A 19,131-nucleotide genomic window follows, 5' to 3' on the forward strand; every position below is an offset into this window, starting at 1 on the left:
TTCATAGTTAAAAAAATGTATCACAGTTTAATGATCTTCTAGGAATCACCGCAGACAGTTTCCCTGCACACAAATATGGATTCCTGTCTCTAGAAGTGACCAGCAGAGAGTTCAGATAATGTAGGTCCTAGATTGTCCTCCAGAACTTCCTGGGATCATCAGATCTGTCCCTGAGGCTCCACCACTCTGAAGGGAGCATTGTCGTCTCTGCTGTTCACTGGCCGGCTGCATCTTGGGGGCTTCTCTGGCTGTGCTGAGCCTCAAATAGCAGAATCCCGAGGACCACCAGGACCAAGCCAGCCACGCCCATGCGGATGAGATTCTCCACTGTGTAATCCTGTGGGTGTTGGCCTAGGGGTGGTGGACAAAGAGGTCACAGAGGTCACGGCAGGTCAGAATCACCCCGGGACCCCTGGATGTCCACCCAGGGCACCCACCTCCCCTGGACAGTCCCTGACCCTCTGTGCCAGTCCCATAACGGAGAGCATCTCCTCACTCACCAGTCTTGGAGTCTGTCTGGTTTTGTGACGGGCTGAGGGTCTCAGCTGCTCCTGAGAATCAAAACAGTGGAGAAGAGCCCTGAGGCCCGCCTCGCTCCTGGGCTCTGCATTCTTCTCTTCCCCTGTGTCTCTTGACATGAGTTTTATGGAGTTCCTCAGAAACCCTTCCTCTGCTGTAGCAGGGTTCCCTCCAGTCTCCTCATTAATTATGTCAGACTTCCTGTGCCCTACAAATCCAAGCTTGGCTCCTGAGTCATTTGGGAGAGTTTTCCTGCACCCCAGGAGCTCAGCATCTATAAGGAAAGTGGTCCCCAGTCCAGAAATAACCGAGACCTTGGGTGCTCTCTGTGCATCCTGGGACCTTGTGTGCTCTCTGAGCCCTAACAGGCTGCAAGGAGCAGGTGCAGGACCACAGCAGTCAATTTCCCTGGAGATGAGAGTCTCACGTATCCACCAGCTGAAGACGTAGGCTCCATGGAGGAGGAGTTGGACCTCAGGGGCTCCTGAATGTCAGGAGCACAGAGGGGTGAAAGTCTGGGCCTGCCTCCCCTTCATGCCCTCAGCCACTTCACCTGGGGTTTCATCTTCCATTTAATCCCTAGGTAACGAATTCCTCGTGCAGGCAGGAACCCCTAGAATGCAATACAGGTGCACACACACCCGCACACACAGATAAGCATGTGCTAAGTGGCGGTGCTATCTGAGCTTCATAAATCAATATTTCTGCTTTTAGGAAGTGTGAATTTAGCTGAGAAAACCAATAACAAACATGTAAAGACCTGTCACGTCAAATGTATTAAGCATATGGATGAATACACATAAAAATGTATTTAGATATACCTACACACATTCAGATGTAAGTATATAACTGTACATAAACATGTGTATATATGTAAAACTTCAGATATATGCTTAATATGAAGTTATATACATGTTAGTATTTGAGTGAGAAATATTGCTATGCAATTTAGAAATAAAGAAATCAAATTTCCATGTTTTATAATTTATATAAATTTTACCAGAAATTAAAAGAGATCTACTGAAAAGTAATTAGAAAGGAGCGATTCTGTAGTGAGTGAACACGAATTTAAAAGAATATGCTCAAACCAGTCGCTTTCTCATGGATACCTCTTTCTTATTTTAAAAAAGATAAAGAAATCAAATATCTCACCTAAAAATTGTTAAAGATGTTGAATAAGTCTTTAAGTTAAAATGAGCATACAATATTCTTATGAGTAAAATTTCAAAACACTTCTTAAATTCATTAAGAAAATTTCCATTTTGAATGTCTAAAGGAGGAAGATTTGATATTAATGAGAAATTCGTTTCTACATTGAATGTGTGAATTAAATCAAGACCCAATTAAAGGGGGAGTATCATTCATGATTTTTAAATAATAAATGCATACAACAAACACAATTATAAATTTATATATTCAAATATTGTTTTAAAAGTTTTAGATAAAAAGGAACGATGGACACGTGCGTATAGAAAACGCAGAGTAGAAATGAGTTGTACAAAGGATGAGCTGTGAATAATTCCCTAACTCGTTCAGGGAGCAGGTGCACAGCCCCTTCTTATTCTCAGGGGTACCCTGAGCACAGAAGCCTCCAGATGGGCACAGGAGGGGCAGTGTGAGGGGCACCCACAGCTGGGGTGCTTCTCTCTAAAGGAGCGGGTCTGGGGCACACTCCAGCCTCATCACAGTCAGATCCCACCGAGGCCCGAGCAGCTTCTTCTCCAGTCCTGAGACGGCCCAGGGACCCCGCAGGTGTGGGTGAGGGGCTCATTCTCAGGGACCCTTGGAAATGAGAAATGAGAGCTGCCAAGGGAACGTCTGTCTGTCCTCTCTCCATCTCTCCTGCCTCTCTTCCTCCTCCATCAGTCCAGCATCTTCCCCGTGTCCAAGTCAGACTGGGCCCCAGATCCTGCTGACCCAGCCTGTTCTCCTTTCTCTACTCATCACACATCCTGCAGGACAAGGTCGGAGTCTGGGGGTCCTGCAGAGCTGTGCCAGGTGTTGCTTTTAGTAGAAAAATGGAGAGATTTTCTCTTATACATGAGACAGAGGCGATTGTCAACCAGTGGGGTTTGTAAACTTTTGTTCTTTCCAAAATAGTGTGGCTTTGTCTTACTAAGCTGAGATTCCAGGAGGGATGAGCAAAACTGCACGCACCTGCCCCCATCTCTGTTGGTTTTTTTTTTTTTTTTAAACCCTTACAGTTATTGGGACAATCAGGACAGGGCCTGAGAGGGCTGCACGGGGGAGCAGATCTAGGATGAGCCGCATCCCAGATGCCCCAGAAGGTCAGAAATGAAGGGGCTTTGGGGTGATCAGATCCAGGCAGCTCCCCGTTATTCAGATGGGGAATCCTGGGTGCAAGGAGAACCAGCTTTTTCAGAATTTCCACCTCCCAAGGAGAGGGTGAGCCATCACAGACCCAGCCCCACCTCCCCGGGCTCCTCCCACCTGACTCCTAGAGCAAGCACCTGCCTGTGATCTCCACTGGCCCTGGCTCCCCATGAGAGGTGATGGCTCCTGGGAATCCTGCTCGGGGAGGGGGAAAGTCCCCGCTGCTCCACTCATCAATGCCGAACCTCAGACACCTCCCTCCCCTCTGACCACCACGGAGGGAGCACCTGCCCCAACCCTGGAGCACCAGGAAGCCACGCGGACCACATCCTTACTGTCCACCCTCCCCTCTGCTGCCCTGGAAATCAGACCCTGCTTATTGGAGGTAGCATTGAGATGAATCTAGAAACTTCTCTTGAGCTGGGAGTGGCTGTTTTTGTCACCCATGAGTCAGGACTTAGAGGTTGGGACCCCCAGAGGCTCTGATTCTGAGGTGGAGACATCAGGAGGGGAGCGGGTGGGGCCTCCGTCTTCCACCCTCAGTCTAATCTCATCTCTGAGCTTCACCGCCGTCTCCTCCCAGCCCTCCCTACTCTTTACCCTACTGAGACTTCAGGGGTGGGAGCCAGGGGTGGGAGATCCCATGTATTTCCACCCTCTCATGGGCTGGGCCCTTCCCTGCGGACCCTCCCCCTTCACTGCCCTCAATCATTATTGTTCCAGAGCTCCCCTGGAGGCAGGGCCTGAGCTGAGCCTTTGAGCTCAGAGAGGACAGGATCAGGGCCCTCACCTGAGACCACAAGCTCCAGGGGGTCACTGGGGGCCGACCACTCGGAGGAGAGGTTGTATGCACCGTAGCATGTGTACTGGCCCCCATGGGAGCCCCTCACAGGGCCCAGGGTGAAGTTGGCCTGGGAGAGCCCAGCCTGGGGCTGCTGGCCAGGGCGCTGGAAGAGGTCACATCCCCCCTCCTTGTACAGAGCGAATCTGTTGTAGCCGACATCAGAGCCACACTGGAGGGTCAGCTTATCCCCAGGGGCCACGACAGGACCCGGCTGCACTGACAGTGACGGCTTCTTAGAAACACCTGGGAAAAGGTGGTCACGGTTTCCAGGAGCGACCCTCAGGCTTCCCCACAAACCCTCCCTCTCCCCCTGGGCCTCACCACTGCTGATCTTCCCGTGTCTCTGGCCCCTGGAGCCCTGAGCCCTCTCGTCCCAACATCATCCCACCTGGCGCTGCCCTGAGAAGCGGCTCCTCCCCACCTGCCCGGAGACTCAGGGAACTCCAGGCAATGCTGTGAATTTCTCACCTGTGACCAGGAGCTCCAGGAGATCACTGGGTAAAGACCACACATAGGGAGAGCGTGAGTCATAACTATAGCACCGGTAGGACCACCTGCGACTCGGGCTCACGGGTCCCACGGAGAAGACGGCCTGGGATGACCCACGGGTACGGGGCTGGGAGATCAGGCATTGTGGGTGTTCATCTTCTCCTTCCTTACACAGAATGAAGCCACCCGATGCCGCCTGTGAGTCACACTGGAGGGTCACGTTCCCTCCTGACGTCACCACAGGGCTGGGCAGGGCTGAGAGGGTGGGTTTTCTGTAGGTTCCTAGGAGAGAAGAAGGCACCGTGTTAAATGGGCTCCCACCTCCCGCATCATCCCCAGGGCTGGGCTGGGAGAGGGAGACGCCCCTGAGAGCCGACCCCCTTCCTGAGGACAGAGCCTGCGGCTGGGACCCCTGAGTGTCCTCTCACCTGTCACCACCAGCTCCAGGGGGTCACTGGGCTCTGACCACCAACTGTGGCTGTAATACAGACAGCGATACCGCCCTGCGTCTTCCCAGGTGATGGATGGGATGGGGAACTGGCCCTTCCTTACAAGCTCTGGTCGTATCGATGTAATCCAGGATGCTGATTTTCTCTCCCTATATAGATGGTACCCCAGGGCTTCAAGGTTTCCCTGACACCTGAGGGTCACGGGACTCCCCTGGGTGATCACACGGTCTGGCTCAGCCCAGAGCATGGGCTTGGGGAGGGTTCCTAAAAGGAAATCAGAGATCGCATTCTAAGTCATTTCCCACGCAACAGATCTCAGCTGTTGGCTGCAGGACCCTCCACACGCCCCCATCAGTCAGCCCAGAACTGCTATTCCCCGTCCCCAGCTGCACAGAGGTGGCCCCTTGTCCCCATTAAGGATGAGGGAACTGGGACAGCTGGGGACAGACTCACCTGCCTGCACGCGGGTTCTGGGGCCCAGACTCAGCCCTGGAAGAGAGTTCCCTGTGAGAGATTTGCCCCTGAAGCCTGAGCAGGTCCTCCCCTCCCTGGGATCTTTGTGAGCCCCTGGGGTCTCCTTATGCACCAGAGTTTGGCTGTGGGGTGAGGTCCCTCCTAGGTTAGAATCTCCCCTCCCTCTTCAAATCTCACCGAGACAGATCAGGAGCGTGAGGATGGGTGTCATGGCATCTCCTCCCACTGCCCTGCTGTGCGGATGGATGTGGCCTCGGTGCTGGCAAGACAGAGACACACAGAGAGAAATAGCCTCCCCTCCTTCCCACCCTGTGCGGACACTCGGAGGCTGGGTCCTTCTCCTGGTGTGTTGTCATCTGCAGCCACACAGGAAGCGGAACTGACCTCCCAGGATCCTGACTCTCATTCTCTTGGGGCTGAGGTTGGGGCAGGCACCGGGCCCTCTGCAGACATTTCAGACGGTAATGGGGTCTTTCCTGACCCCCAGCCACTGTCTGTCTGGTTTATCCTCGTCTCACTAAGAGCCGGGATGTAGCGGCAAATAGAACTGGTGCTTCCTGTGTCTGCCCTTCCAGATGAGGGTAGCGGAGGCTTCCCCTTCCTCCTCACAGCCTCCCGCAAGGTCTCCCTCCCTCCTTCAGCCCGTCCATCAGCACACGTTGTGGGGTCCTTACCTTGCCAGTTATCTCTCCAGCCCTGGAGATACTTCAGGGAAGACGCAGGTCCATGCTGCAGGCAGACTCAGACCAGCAGAGACGCATCTCACAACTGACTGTGCCGTCCAGGCTAAGCTGTGTGTGGCAGTGACGACAGAAGAGAAATGGAGGGAAATAGGGGAAGAAAAGTTGACTTCTTTCTTGGCACTGGATTGTGGTTTTTCTTTCAATAGTTCCCTCTCAACTTCTCCTTTTTAATTTTTTTTTTTTCTTTTTGCTACAGCGTCCACTCCCTCCCCCCAGGAACAAACCTCTGAGTCTTTCCTGCCTCCTCGGTGCCCCTTGCGTCCTTGGCCGTCCCTCTGCACCTCGATTCCTGGTCAACATTTTGGGAACAATGACTTATGTTTGCGCTTTGATTTGAGGAGCTGAGGAGGGAGTTGATACTTATTTGATGACTGGTTTTCATCCACTGCCTATGTGACCTTGGTTTGTAGTGTCCCATCTCTGAGCCTCAGCTTCTTCCTTTGCAGGCTGTTGTCATGAATCCCACTCGTCACCGTGGTTGTGGGGTCAGTGGTGCCTGGGACATTGGGAGGGGCTCATTTGTGCTTGATTTCCAGACCAGGGTAAGACCTGAGGTGTTTGCGACATGAGAGGGTCTTGGTGTTGGACTCCACAGTCTCTGAAGGTGATTGATGTGTCCACTTAAGATGTCACATCTGACCCTAATGGAGAAATGTACATCAGGCATTTCTGAAATACCCAGAGCATCAATGTCATGAGCAGAAAAAGACGTGTGGAAGCCCCGAGTGTAGAAGGATCCACAAGAAAGAACAGAGGCAGAGGTGAGATGCCACAGGATCCCGGGACCATCAAGGGCTCATTAGGGTGTAGGTTTCCGCCACTGAGTGGAGCGGGGAGAGGAACCTCGGGATCTGCAATGACAGAGAGGGGTTCAGGGCTCCAGACCAAGGTGGGAGGCTGCGTCTTCCAGCCACACCTGAGGCTCGAGTGGACCCCAAGCAGCCCAGAGGAGTTCCCTCAAAGGAGTGCACCCAACCGTCCAGTGATAGAGCTGCTGGGATTCCAAAGAAAGAAGCACTGAACACCAGGGTGTCCATAGAGCATTTATTAGGGGGACTGCCATAGAGTGGGGCATCCTTGTCTCCTTGCCCAGTGTCTCCTTGTGGATCTCAAGGATGTGCTTCCACATAGCAGCATGTTCTTCAGATGGACAAGGAGACACTGGGTGTTCTATCCAAAGCTTTAACCTAAAATAAAAATAAACACAAAAATAAACCCCTAGAGAATATGATCTCTCAGTACAGTTGTTTCTTGGGATACACAGGCAGCTCGTTTCAGTACCCGCTACGTGTAACAAAACTCGCTGGTACTCCAGCCCTGACATTGTCTCTGCTGGACCTGCACATAGGAAAAGCCCGCTGTTCATATACACAAGTCTTGCTTCTCACAAATGCAATAGTTTTGATCCCCGTTGGTTTGAAAAAAGTGTGCACATAAGAGATCCCAGGAATTCAAGGTTGCCTTGCTCCAGGGTTGCCTGGATTTTGAGTGTATTTGGGAATGAGAAGCAAGGATTACAATCTGGAGTGCATGGCATGGCAGGACACAGTGCATCCAGGGAGGAAAGTGCGATGTTGGGATATATGCTGGTGTTCACCCGCGGTTCCTGGTTCATAACTCTCATAACGCTTGTTACAGTCTTTCGTTAGAATGTTGGCTGTGTTGGGCTTAGGGGAGGCCTCTGACCTCCTCCTGCCCTTCCTTCACCTGCCCAAGGCAAGACTTGAATGTTCCCTGCCTTTGTGATGATGGCTCTTAAGACCCATCTAGAAGATGGTCTCACCCTGTTCCTTGTGGGAGGAAATGCTGACATCATGAAGCTTCCATAAAAGCCCAAGAGGACTGGGTTTCGTGAGTTTCTGGATGGCTGAGCTGTGGAAGCTCCTGGAGGGTGGCGCCCAGGGAGGGCATGGAAGCCCCGTGCCCCTTCCCCCATGCCTCCTCCTATGTGTCTCTTCATCTGTGTCCTCTGCAGTGTGCTTTGTATTCAACCAGGAAATGTCAGTGTTTCTCTGAGTTCTGTGAGCTGCTACAGGAAATTAATCAAACCCAAAGAGGGGATCATGGGATCCCCAACTTGAAGCCAGTCGATCAGAAGTTCTGGAGGTCTGCGCTTGGGAATGGTGTGGGGGACAGTCTTGGGGACTTAGCCTTTAATCTGTGCGATGTGGGATTGTCTCTGGGTAGACAGCATCAGAGCTGACTTAGAGGACACCCAGCTGCTGTTCGCTACTGGGTCTGGGGGAAAAAAAATCCCACACATCTGGTCCTAGAAGTCTTCTTCTGTGTTGATGATTCCTGTGATGTGAGAGTAGAGGAAAAGCACTGTAGAGAGAGCTCTCTGTACCTAGAGAGGTAGAGGAAGTTCTTATCAGCAACAAGGGAGAGGCTGACAGCTGCCTAGAAACAGAGTTCCCTGGTTCCAGAGGTTCAAAGCCAGAGTTGCTGTCAGTCCTTTGGAGGAAATGCCGTTGCTGGGCAAGTGTTCTCTCGAGAGCATCTTACCTGAATTCCTGACGTACTGAAGAATAGCTAGCAATAAACCTTGTCAAAGCAGGAGGAGGGTGAAGGACACGGAAGAGGGACAGAACTAACCTTAAACCTTTTGATTTATGATACTGGGATGACGTTTTCCTCATTTAGGTCTTTTGTTATTTCTTTGAGCGGTAGTTTTAAATTGTCAATGTGTACATATTGCATCTCTTTGGTTAAATGTATTTCTCTTTTTTTTTTTTTTTTTGAGACAGAGTCTCACTCTGTTGCCCAGGCTGGAGTGCCATGGCACGATCTCAGCTCACTGCAACCTTTGCCTCCTGGGTTGAAGCGATTCTGCTGCCTCAGACTCCTGAGTAGCTGGGTTTACAGGCGTGTGCCACCACCCCCAGCTACTTTTTGTATTTGGATAAATGTATTTCTATGAGTACTTTTCTTGTAGACACTGGTATAAATTGACTTGTTCCTCAAATATACATGTTGAAATGCTGAGCTCCATTAGCTATAAATGTGAACATAGTTGGAAATAGTCTTTGCAAATGCATTTAAGTCATGATCAAGAGACCATAATGAATTAGAATGGGTCCTAATTTGATCTGAGTGATATCATCATCTGAAGAAGAGAAGAGACACACAGAGAAGAATGGGTGTAAAGACAGAGGTACCCAGGTAGACGTAGGCTGAGAAGATGGAGGCAGAAATTGGCGCAACACTGCCCCAAGCCAAGGAATGTGTGAACCAGCAGAAAGTAGGACAAGTCATTTAAGAATGCTTCCATCGGCCAGGTGCAGTGGCGTACACCTGTATTCCCAGCACTTTGGGAGGCCGAGGCGGGTGCATCACCTGAGGTCAGGAGTTCAAGACCAGCCTGACTAACATGGTGAGACTCCCATCTCTACTAAAAATACAAAGATTAGCCGGGAATAATGGTGCACACCTGTAGTCCAATTACTCGAGAGGCAGAGGCAGGAGAATCGCTTGAACCTGGGAGGGGGGATGTTTCAGTGAGCCGAGATCGCGCCTTTGCTCTCCAGCCTGGGTGACAGCGAAACTCCATCTCAAAAACAAAACAAAACAAAACAAAACAAAAGAACAAAACATTCTTTCATTGAACCTGCACAATTATGTCAACATCTTTCTTATGTTGTGCTTAGATTTTTAAGTGAGCCGTGTTATCTCTCACATCAGATATTAATATGTCTGTCTTTTGTGGATATACTAGGATAGCAGTGTCAGAGTTTCATTTGGCCTGTGCCATAACACTGAAGCCGAAGTGATCATTGCCTCTGAATTAGAAAGGACTGTAGGTATATGGGTGAGCTCTCAGTGGGATGTGCCACAAGCGCCTGGTGCTCATTAGTGAAGACACCTGTGTCACTCACTTCCCAACCCTACATTCAGTGACAATGGCACCTTGATTTGGGCCATGAAAAGAAATATTTATGTCACAGAAACTGGTAGATACCACCAATAATAGCATTTTAAAGACGTCTTTTTCAGAATCAGCATAGCTGTGGTGTCACTTGAAATGTGTGAGTGATGATTCCAAGTGGTGATATTTCAGGAAAAGTTGCACACAGAGCATCTGAGAAGGAGGGAAGGGCTCCAAGGGTGCAGAGAGGCTGTCAGCGTCTCAGGGTGGATTTATGTTTTCCTGGTTGGAATTTGATCTGTCGTTGACTTAGTTGGTGGTTCAGGTTTGGATCTCTGAACTGAAGAGATGGCGACTCAGTAAGGGACATCAAGGAGTGTGACAATGAGGGATAAGGAAGACTGTGTTACATGCCGTGGACCAGAGCACGCAGGTGTGCAGAGGTGTGGACCCAACGATGCCATGTGGGATGGAGCCTCATGTCTGGGGATGGGATAAAAGGGGGATCCATTCGAGGAAAGTCAACATTCATAGTTAAAAAAATGTATTACAGTTTAATGATCTTCTAGGAATCACCCCAGACAGTTTCCCTGCACTCAAATATGGATTCCTGTCTCTAGAAGTGACCAGCAGACAGTTCAGAAAATGTAGGTCCTAGATTGTCCTCCAGAACTTCCTGGGATCATCAGATCTGTCCCTGAGGCTCCACCACTCTGAAGGGAGCATTGTCGTCTCTGCTGTTCACCGGCCGGCTGCATCTTGGGGGCTTCTCTGGCTGTGCTGAGCCTCAAATAGCAGAATCCCGAGGACCACCAGGACCAAGCCAGCCACGCCCATGCGGATGAGATTCTCCACTGTGTAATCCTGTGGGTGTTGGCCTAGGGGTGGTGGACAAAGAGGTCACAGAGGTCACGGCAGGTCAGAATCACCCCGGGACCCCTGGATGTCCACCCAGGGCACCCACCTCCCCTTGACAGTCCCTGGCCCTCTGTGCCAGCCCCATAACTGAGAGCATCTCCTCACTCACCAGTCTTGGAGTCTGTCTGGTTTTGTGACGGGCTGAGGGTCTCAGCTGCTCCTGAGAATCAAAACAGTGGAGAAGAGCCCTGAGGCCAGCCTCGCTCCTGGGTTCTACATTCTTCTCTTCCCTTGTGTCTCTTGACATGAGTTTTATGGAGTTCCTCAAAAACCCTTCCTCTGCTGTAGCAGGGTTCCCTCCAGTCTCCTCATTAATTATGTCAGACTTCCTGTGCCCTACAAATCCAAGCTCGGCTCCCGAGTCATTCGGGAGAGTTTTCCTGCACTCCAGGAACTCAGCATCTATCAGGAAAGTGGTCTCCAGTCCAGAAATAACCAAGACCTTGTGTGCTCTCTGAGCCCTAACAGGCTGCAGGGAGCAGGTGCAGGACCACAGCAGTCAATTCCCCTGGAGATGAGAGTCTCACGTATCCACCAGCTGAAGATCCAGGCTCCATGGAAGAGGGGTTGGACCTCAGGGGCTCCTGAATGTCAGGAGCACAGAGGGGTGAAAGTCTGGGCCTGCCTCCCCTTCATGCCCTCAGCCACTTCACCTGGGGTTTCATCTTCCGTTTAATCCCTAGGTAACGAATTCCTCGTGCAGGCAGGAATCCCTAGAATGCAATACAGGTGCACACACACCGGCACACACAGATAAGCATGTGCTAAGTGGTGGTGCTATCTGAGCTTCATAAATCAATATTTCTGCTTTCAGGAAGTGTGAATTTAGCTGAGAAAACCAATAACAAACATGTAAAGACCTGTCACGTCAAATGTATTAAGCATATGGATGAATACACATAAAAATGTATTTAGATATACCTACACACATTCAGATGTAAGTATATAACTGTACATAAACATGTGTATATATGTAAAACTTCAGATATATGCTTAATATGAAGTTATATACATGTTAGTATTTGAGTGAGAAATATTGCTATGCAATTTAGAAATAAAGAAATCAAATTTCCATGTTTTATAATTTATATAAATTTTACCAGAAATTAAAAGAGATCTACTGAAAAGTAATTAGAAACGAGTGATTCTGTCGTGAGTGAACACGAATTTAAAAGAATATGCTCAAACCAGTCGCTTTCTCATGGATACCTCTCTTATTTTAAAAAAGATAAATCAAATATCTCACCTAAAAATTGTTAAAGATGTTGAATAAGTCTTTAAGTTAAAATGAGCATACAATATTCTTATGAGCAAAATTTCAAAACACTTCTTAAATTCATTAAGAAAATTTCCATTTTGAATGTCTAAAGGAGGAAGATTTGATATTAATGAGAAATTCGTTTCTACATTGATTGTATAAATTAAATCAAGACCCAATTAACGGGGGAGTATCATTCATGATTTTTAAATAATAAATGCATACGACAAATAAAATCATAAATTTATATATTCACATATTGTTTTAAAAGTTTTAGAGAAAAAGGAACGATGGACACGTGCGTATAGAAAACGCAGAGTAGAAATGAATTGTACAAAAGATGAGCTGTGAATAATTCCCTAACTCGTTCAGGGAGCAGGTGAACGGCCCCTCCTTATTCTCAGGGGTGCCCTGAGCACAGAAGCCTCCAGATGGGCACAGGAGGGGCAGTGTGAGGGGCACCCACAGCCGGGGTGCTTCTCTCTAAAGGAGCGGGTCTAGGGCACACTCCAGCCTCATCACAGTCAGATCCCACCGAGGCCCGAGCAGCTTCTTCTCCGGTCCTGAGATGGCCCAGGGACCCCGCAGGTGTGGGTGAGGGGCTCATTCTCAGGGGCCCTTGGACATGAGAAATGAGAGCTGCCAAGGGAACGTCTGTCTGTCCTCTCTCCATCTCGCCTGCCTCTCTTCCTCCTCCATCAGTCCAGCATCTTCCCCGTGTCCAAGTCAGACTGGGCCCCAAATCCTGCTGACCCAGCCTGTTCTCCTTTCTCTACTCATCACACATCCTGCAGGACAAGGTCGGAGTCTGGGGGTCCTGCAGAGCTGTGCCAGGTGTTGTTTTTAGTAGAAAGTTGGACAGATTTTCTCTTATACATGAGACAGGGAGAATGTCAACCAGTGGGGTCTGTAAACTTTTGTTCTTTCCAAAATATTGTGGCTTTGTCTTACTAAGCTGAGATTCCAGGAGGGATGAGCAAAACTGCATGCACCTGCCCCCATCTCTGTTGGCTTTTTTTTTTTTTTTTAACCCTTACAGTTATTGGGACAATCAGGACAGGGCCTGAGAGGGCTGCAGGCGGGAGCAGATCTAGGATGAGCCACGTCCCAGATGCCCCAGAAGGCAGAAATGAAGGGGCTTTGGGGTGATCAGATCCAGGCAGCTCCCCGTTATTCAGATGGGGAGTCCAGGGTGCGAGGGAACCAACTTTTTCAGAAGTTCCACCTCCCAAGGAGAGGCTGAGCCATCACAGTCCCAGCCCCACCTCCCCGGGCGCCTCCCACCTGACTCCTAGAGCAAGCACCTGCCTGTGATCACCCCTGGCCGTGGCTCCCCATGAGAGGCGATGGCTCCTGGGAATCCTGCTTGGAGAGGGGGAAGGTCCCCGCTGCTCCACTCATCAATGCCGAACCTCAGACACCTCCCTCCCCTCTGACCACCACGGAGGGAGCACCTGCCCCATCCCTGGAGCACCAGGAAGCCACGAGGACCACACCCTTACTGTCCACCCTGCCCTCTGCTGCCCTGGAAATCAGACCCTGAATATTGGAGGTAGCATTGAGATGAGTCTGGAAACTTCTCTCGAGCTGGGAGTGGCTGTTTTTGTCACCCATGAGTCAGGACTTACAGGTTGGGACCCCCAGAGACTCTGATTCTGAGGTGGAGACATCAGGAGGGGAGCGGGTGGGGCCTCCGTCTTCCACCCTCAGTCTAATCTCATCTCTGAGGTTCACCCCTGTCTCCTCCCAGCCCTCCCTGTTCTTTACCCTATTGAGACTTCAGGGGTGGGAGGCGGGGGTGGGAGGTCCCGTCTATTTCCACCCTCTCATGGGCTGGGCCCTTCCCTGCGGACCCTCCCCCTTCACTGCCCTCAATCATTATTCTTCCAGAGCTCCCCTGGAGGCAGGGCTTGAGCTGAGCCTTTGAGCTCAGAGAGGACAGGATCAGGGCCCTCACCTGAGACCACTAGCTCCAGGGGGTCACTGGGGGCCGACCACTCGGAGGAGAGGTTGTGTGCACCGGAGCATCTGTACTGGCCCCCGTGGGAGCCCCTCACAGGGCCCAGGGTGAAGTTGGCCTGGGAGAGCCCAGCCTGGGGCTGCCGGCCAGGACGCTGGAGGAAGTCACGTCCCCCCTCCTTGTACAGAGCGAATCTGTCATAGCCGGCATCAGAGCCACACTGGAGGGTCAGGCTCTCTCCAGGGGCCACGACAGGACCCGGCTGCACTGAGAGTGACAGCTTCTTAGAAACACCTGGGAAAAGGTGGTCACGGTTTCCAGGAGCCGACCCTCAGGCTTCCCCACAAACCCTCCCTCTCCCCCTGGGCCTCACCACTGCTGATCTTCCTGTGTCTCTGGCCCCAGGAGCCCTGAGCCCTCTCGTCCCAACATCATCCCACCTGGAGCTGCCCTGAGTCGCGGCTCCTCCCCACCTGCCCGGAGACTCAGGGAACTCCAGGCAATGCTGTGAATTTCTCACCTGGGACCAGGAGCTCCAGGACATCACTGGGTAAAGACCACACATTGGGAGCGCTCGAGATATAACCATAGCACCGGTACGACCACCTGCGACTCGGGCTCACGGGGCCCACGGAGAAGACGGCCCGGGATGACGCACGGGTACAGGGCTGAGAGTTCAGGCGTTGTGGGTGTTCATCTCCTTCCTTATACAGAATGAAGCCGTCAAATGGCACCTGTGAGTCACACTGGAGGGTCCCGTTTCCTCCTGAGGCCACCACAGGGCTGGGCAGGGCTGAGAGGGTGGGTTTTCTGTAGGTTCCTAGGAGAGAAAGAGGCACCGTGTTAAATGGAGCTCCCACCTCCCGCATCATCCCCAGGGCTGGGCTGTGAGAGGGAGACGCCCCTGAGAGCCGACCCCCTTCCTGAGGACAGAGCCTGGGGCTGGGACCCCTGAGTGTCCTCTCACCTGTCACCACCAGCTCCAGGGGGTCACTGCGCTCTGACCAGCCTGCCGTGGGGTTACCATAGATGCAGCGATACCGCCCTGCATCTTCCCAGGTGATGGATGGGATGGGGAACTGGCCCTTCTTCACAAGCTCTGGTCGTATCAATGTAATCCAGGATGCTGGGTTTTTTTCCCTATATAGACGGTACTCCAGGGCTTCAAGGTTTCCCTGACACCTGAGGGTCACGGGACTCCTCTGGGTGATCACACGGTCTGGCTCAGCCCAGAGGGTGGGCTTGGGGAGGATTCCTAAAAGGAAATCAGAGATCAGATTCTAAGTTATTTCCCACCCAACAGATCTCAGCTCTTGGCTGCAGGACCCTCCAGATGCCCCCATCAGTCAGCCCAGATCTGCTAATCCCCGTCCCCAGCTGCACAGAGGTGGCCCCTTGTCCCCAGTGAGGAGGAGGGACCTGGGACAGCTGGGGACAGACTCACCTGCCTGCATGTGGGTCCTGGGGCCCAGACTCAGCCCTGGAAGAGAGTTCCCTGTGAGAGATTTGCCCCTGAAGCCCGCGCAGGTCCTCCCCATCCTGGGATCTTTGTGAGCCCCTGGGGTCTCCTTATGCATCAGAGTTTGGCTGTGGGGTGAGGTCCCTTCTAGGTTAGAATCTCCCCTCCCTCTTCAAATCTCACCGAGACAGATCAGGACCATGAGGATGGGGGTCATGGCGTCTCCTCCCAACGCCCTGCTCTGCGAATGGATGAGCCCTCAGTGCTGGCAGGACAGAGACACACAGGGTGTGGCCACTCGGAGGCTGGGTCGTTCTCCTGGGGTGTTGTCATCTGCAGCCACACAGGAAGCAGAACTGACCTCCCAGGATCCTGACTCTCATTCCCTTAGGGCTGAGGTAGGGGCAGGCACCGGGCCCTCTGCAGACATTTCAGACTGTAATGGGGTCTTTCCTGACCCCCAGCCACTGTCTGTCTGGTTTATCCTCATCTCACTGAGAGCTGGGATGTAGCGCCAAATAGAACTGGTGCTTCCTGTGTCTGCCCTTCCAGATGAGGGTAGCAGAGGCTTCCCCTTCCTTCTCACAGCCTCCCCCAAGGTCTCCCTCCCTCCTTCAGCTCGTCCATCAGCACAGCGTTATGTGGTCCTTACCATGGCAGTGGTCTCTCCAGCCCTGGAGATGCTTCAGGGAAGACACAGGTCCATGCTACAGGCAGACTCAGACCAGCAGAGATGCACCTCACATCTGGCTGTGCCATCCAGGCTGAGCTGCGTGTGGCAGTGAGGACAGAAGAGAAATGGAGGGAAATAGGGGAAGAAAAGTTGACTTCTTTCTTGGCACTGGACTGTGGGTTTTCTTTCAATAGTTCCCTCTCAACGTCTCCTTTTTTTTTTTTTTTTTTTTTTTTTTTTGCTAGAGCGTCCACCCCCTCCCCCCAGGCACAAACCTCTGAGTCTTTCCTGCCTCCTCCGTGCCCCTTGCGTCCTTGGCCGTCCCTCTGCACCTCAATTCCTGGTCAACATTTTGGGAACAATGACTTATGTTTGCGCTTTGATTTGAGGAGTTGAGGAGGGAGTTGATACTTATTTGATGACTGGTTGTCATCCGCTGCCTATGTGACCTTGGTTTGTAGTGTCCCATCTCTGAGCCTCAGCTTCTTCCTTTGCAGGCTGTTGTCATGAATCCCACTCGTCACCGTGGTTGTGGGGTCAGTGGTGCCTGCTACATTGGGAGGGGCTCATTTGTGCTTGATTTCCAGACCAGGGTAAGACCTGAAGTGTTTGGGACATGAGAGGGTCTTGGTGTTGGACTCCACAGTCTACGTAGGTGATTGATGTCGCCACGTAAGATGTCACATCTGACCGTAATGGAGAAATGTACATCAGGCATTTCTGAAATACCCAGAGCATCAAGGTCATGAGCAGAAAAAGATGTGTGGAAGCCCGGAGTGTAGAAGGATCCACAAGAAAGAACAGAGGCAGAGGTGTGATGCCACAGGATCCCGGAACCATCAAGGGCTCATTAGGGTGGAGGTTTCCCCACAGAGTGGAGCCGGGAGAGGAACCTCAGGATCTGCAATGACAGAGAGGGCCTCAGGGCTCCAGATCAAGGTGGGAGGCTGCGTCTTCCAGCCACACCTGAGGCTCGAGTGGACCCCAAGCAGCCCAAAGGAGTTCCCTCAAAGGAGTGCACCCAACCGTCCAGTGATAGAGCTGCTGGGATTCCATAGAAAGAAGCACTAAACACCAGGGTGTTCATAGAGCATTTATTAGGGGGACTTCCATAGAGTGGGGCGTCCTTGTCTCCTTGCCCAGTGTCTCCTTGTGGATCTCAAGGATGTGCTTCCACATAGCAGCATGTTCTTCAGATGGACAAGGAGACACTGGATGTTCTATCCAAAGCTTTAACCTAAAATAAAAATAAAAACAAAAATAAACCCCTAGAGAATATGATCTCTCAGTACAGTTGTTTCTTGGGATACACAGGCAGCTCGTTTCAGTACCCCCTACACGTAACAAAACTTACTTGTACTCCAGCCCTGACATTGTCTCTGCTGGACCTGCATATAGGAAAAGCCCGCTGTTCATATACACAAGTCTTGCTTCTCACAAATGCAATAGTTCTGATCCCCATTTGTTTTAAAAACGTGTGCACATAAGAGACCCCAGGAATTCAAGGTTGCATTGCTCCAGGGTTGCCTGGATTTTGAGTGTATTTGGGAATGAGAAACAAGGATTACAATCTGGAGTGCATGGCATGGCAAGCCACAGTGCATCCGGGGAGGAAAGTGTGATGTTGGGATATATGCTGGTTTTCACCCACGGTTCCTGGTTCATAACTCTCATAACGCTTGTTACAGTCTTTCGTTAGAATGTTGGCTGTTTTGGGCCTAGGGGGGCCTCTGACCTCCTGCCCTTCCTTCACCTGCCCAAGGCAAGACTTGAATGTTCCCTGCCTTTCTGATGGTAGCTCTTGAGACCCATCTAGAAGATGGTCTCACCCTGTTCCTTGTGGGAGGAAATGCTGACATCATGAAGCTTCCATAAAAGCCCAAGAGGACTGGGTTTCATGAGTTTCTGGATGGCTGAGCTGTGGAAGCTCCTGGAGGGTGGCGTCCAGGGAGGGCATGGAAGCCCCGCGCCCCTTCCCCCGTGCCTCCTGCTATGTGTCTCTTCATCTGTGTCCTCTGCAGTGTGCTTTGTATTCAACCAGGAAATGTCAGTCTTTCCCTGAGTTCTGTGAGCTGCTACAGCAAATTATTCAAGCCCAAAGAGGGGGTCATGGGATCCCCAACTTGAAGCCAGTCGATCAGAAGTTCTGGAGGTCTGCGCTTGGGAATGGTGTGGGGGACAGTCTTGGGGACTTAGCCTTTAATCTGTGAGATGTGGGACTGTCTCTGGGTAGACAGCGTCAGAGTTGACTTAGAGGACACCCAGCTACAGTTCGCTACTGGGTCTGGGGGAAAAAAAATCCCACACATCTGGTCCTAGAAGTCTTCTTCTGTGTTGATGATTCCTGTGATGTGAGAGTAGAGGAAAAGCACTGTAGAGAGAGCTCTCTGTACATAGAGAGGTAAAGGAAGTTCTTATCAGCAACAAGGGAGAGGCTGACAGCTGCCTAGAAACAGAGTTCCCTGGTTCCAGAGGTTCAAAGCCAGAGTTGCTGTCAGTCCATTGGAGGAGATGCCATTGCTGGGCAAGTGTTCTCTCGAGAGCATCTTACCTGAATTCCTGACATCCTAAAGAATAGCTAGTGATAAACCTTGTCAAAGCAGGAGAGGGGTGAAGGACATGGAAGTGTTTCTTGTGGGTTTTTTTTTTTAAGTCCTTAGAAACAGTTCTTATCTGAGACCTGGAAGCATGAGCGTCTTCTCCTTCAGGCCTTTCTGGCCCTGTGGGGTGTGAGTTTGACCAAAGTCATCTCATCCTTGCACCTGTGACTTTCCTATTGGGTGTCTGCAGTGAAGGCACTGGGTTACGAAGTTTAACCTGAGAGTTTCAGGAATTTGGTTGAGGGGAGGACTCGTTTCTATATTTTTAGCAAAAGGGTTAATTTTTCAGTGTTTTCTAGAAACAACCTAAAGTGCTTTATGAGTACTTGGGGATGCTCAAGACCTCCGCTTGGGTTCCAGCCTGCAGGTGGAAACAGGCATCTGTCCAACCCACAGAGCAGTCGTGGCACTTTCTCTCTCTCAGAACAAGGAAAAAAGTGGAGGAAACTGTGGGACCTTAGAGACTGTGGCTCTCCGTCTTTTGTGTTTGTGGACAGACCCTGGGATAACTCAGTGACCCAGGCCACACTCAACACTGAGCCACCT

General features: G+C 51.2%; 3 protein-coding genes across 6 annotated transcripts in view; all 3 read right to left on the minus strand.

Annotated features, from left to right (window-relative positions):
• Window positions 1-16,178, minus strand: LOC105497002 (leukocyte immunoglobulin-like receptor subfamily A member 2). Of its 3 annotated transcripts, none has more exons than XM_071087801.1 (8): window positions 15,965-16,176; window positions 15,496-15,645; window positions 15,298-15,333; window positions 14,821-15,108; window positions 14,374-14,673; window positions 3,644-3,940; window positions 501-551; window positions 1-351 (listed from the first exon to the last, which is right to left on the minus strand). In XM_071087801.1, exons 2-8 carry the CDS (start codon window positions 15,527-15,529, stop codon window positions 215-217), a joined length of 1,143 nt encoding a protein of 380 aa, XP_070943902.1. In that variant the 5' UTR covers window positions 15,530-15,645; window positions 15,965-16,176; the 3' UTR covers window positions 1-214. The 3 variants fall into 3 exon arrangements, 2 of the variants coding, with proteins under 2 accessions (XP_070943902.1, XP_070943901.1); XM_071087800.1 differs by lacking the exons at window positions 14,374-14,673; window positions 14,821-15,108; window positions 15,298-15,333 and adding exons at window positions 4,166-4,468; window positions 4,615-4,899; window positions 5,089-5,124 and having other exon boundaries at window positions 15,965-16,166; XR_011617884.1 differs by lacking the exons at window positions 1-351; window positions 501-551; window positions 3,644-3,940 and adding exons at window positions 10,517-10,595; window positions 10,745-11,348; window positions 13,851-14,147 and having other exon boundaries at window positions 15,965-16,178.
• LOC105471152 (leukocyte immunoglobulin-like receptor subfamily B member 1) overlaps window positions 1-19,131 on the minus strand; it is a 35,770-nt gene that overhangs the window by 11,509 nt on the left and 5,130 nt on the right. The window lies entirely within an intron of this gene.
• LOC139360469 (leukocyte immunoglobulin-like receptor subfamily A member 3) overlaps window positions 10,245-19,131 on the minus strand; it is a 27,185-nt gene continuing 18,298 nt past the window's right edge. For both annotated transcript variants that reach the window (XM_071087796.1, XM_071087795.1), the window contains 2 exons: window positions 10,745-10,795; window positions 10,245-10,595 (listed from right to left, as the gene is read on the minus strand). In XM_071087796.1, the coding sequence (XP_070943897.1) occupies window positions 10,459-10,595; window positions 10,745-10,795 (188 nt within the window). In that variant the 3' untranslated portion in view covers window positions 10,245-10,458. The remainder of the gene's footprint in view (window positions 10,596-10,744; window positions 10,796-19,131) is intronic.

Source organism: Macaca nemestrina, chromosome 20 (genome assembly GCF_043159975.1).
Source record: "Macaca nemestrina isolate mMacNem1 chromosome 20, mMacNem.hap1, whole genome shotgun sequence".
Lineage (NCBI taxonomy): Eukaryota > Metazoa > Chordata > Mammalia > Primates > Cercopithecidae > Macaca > Macaca nemestrina.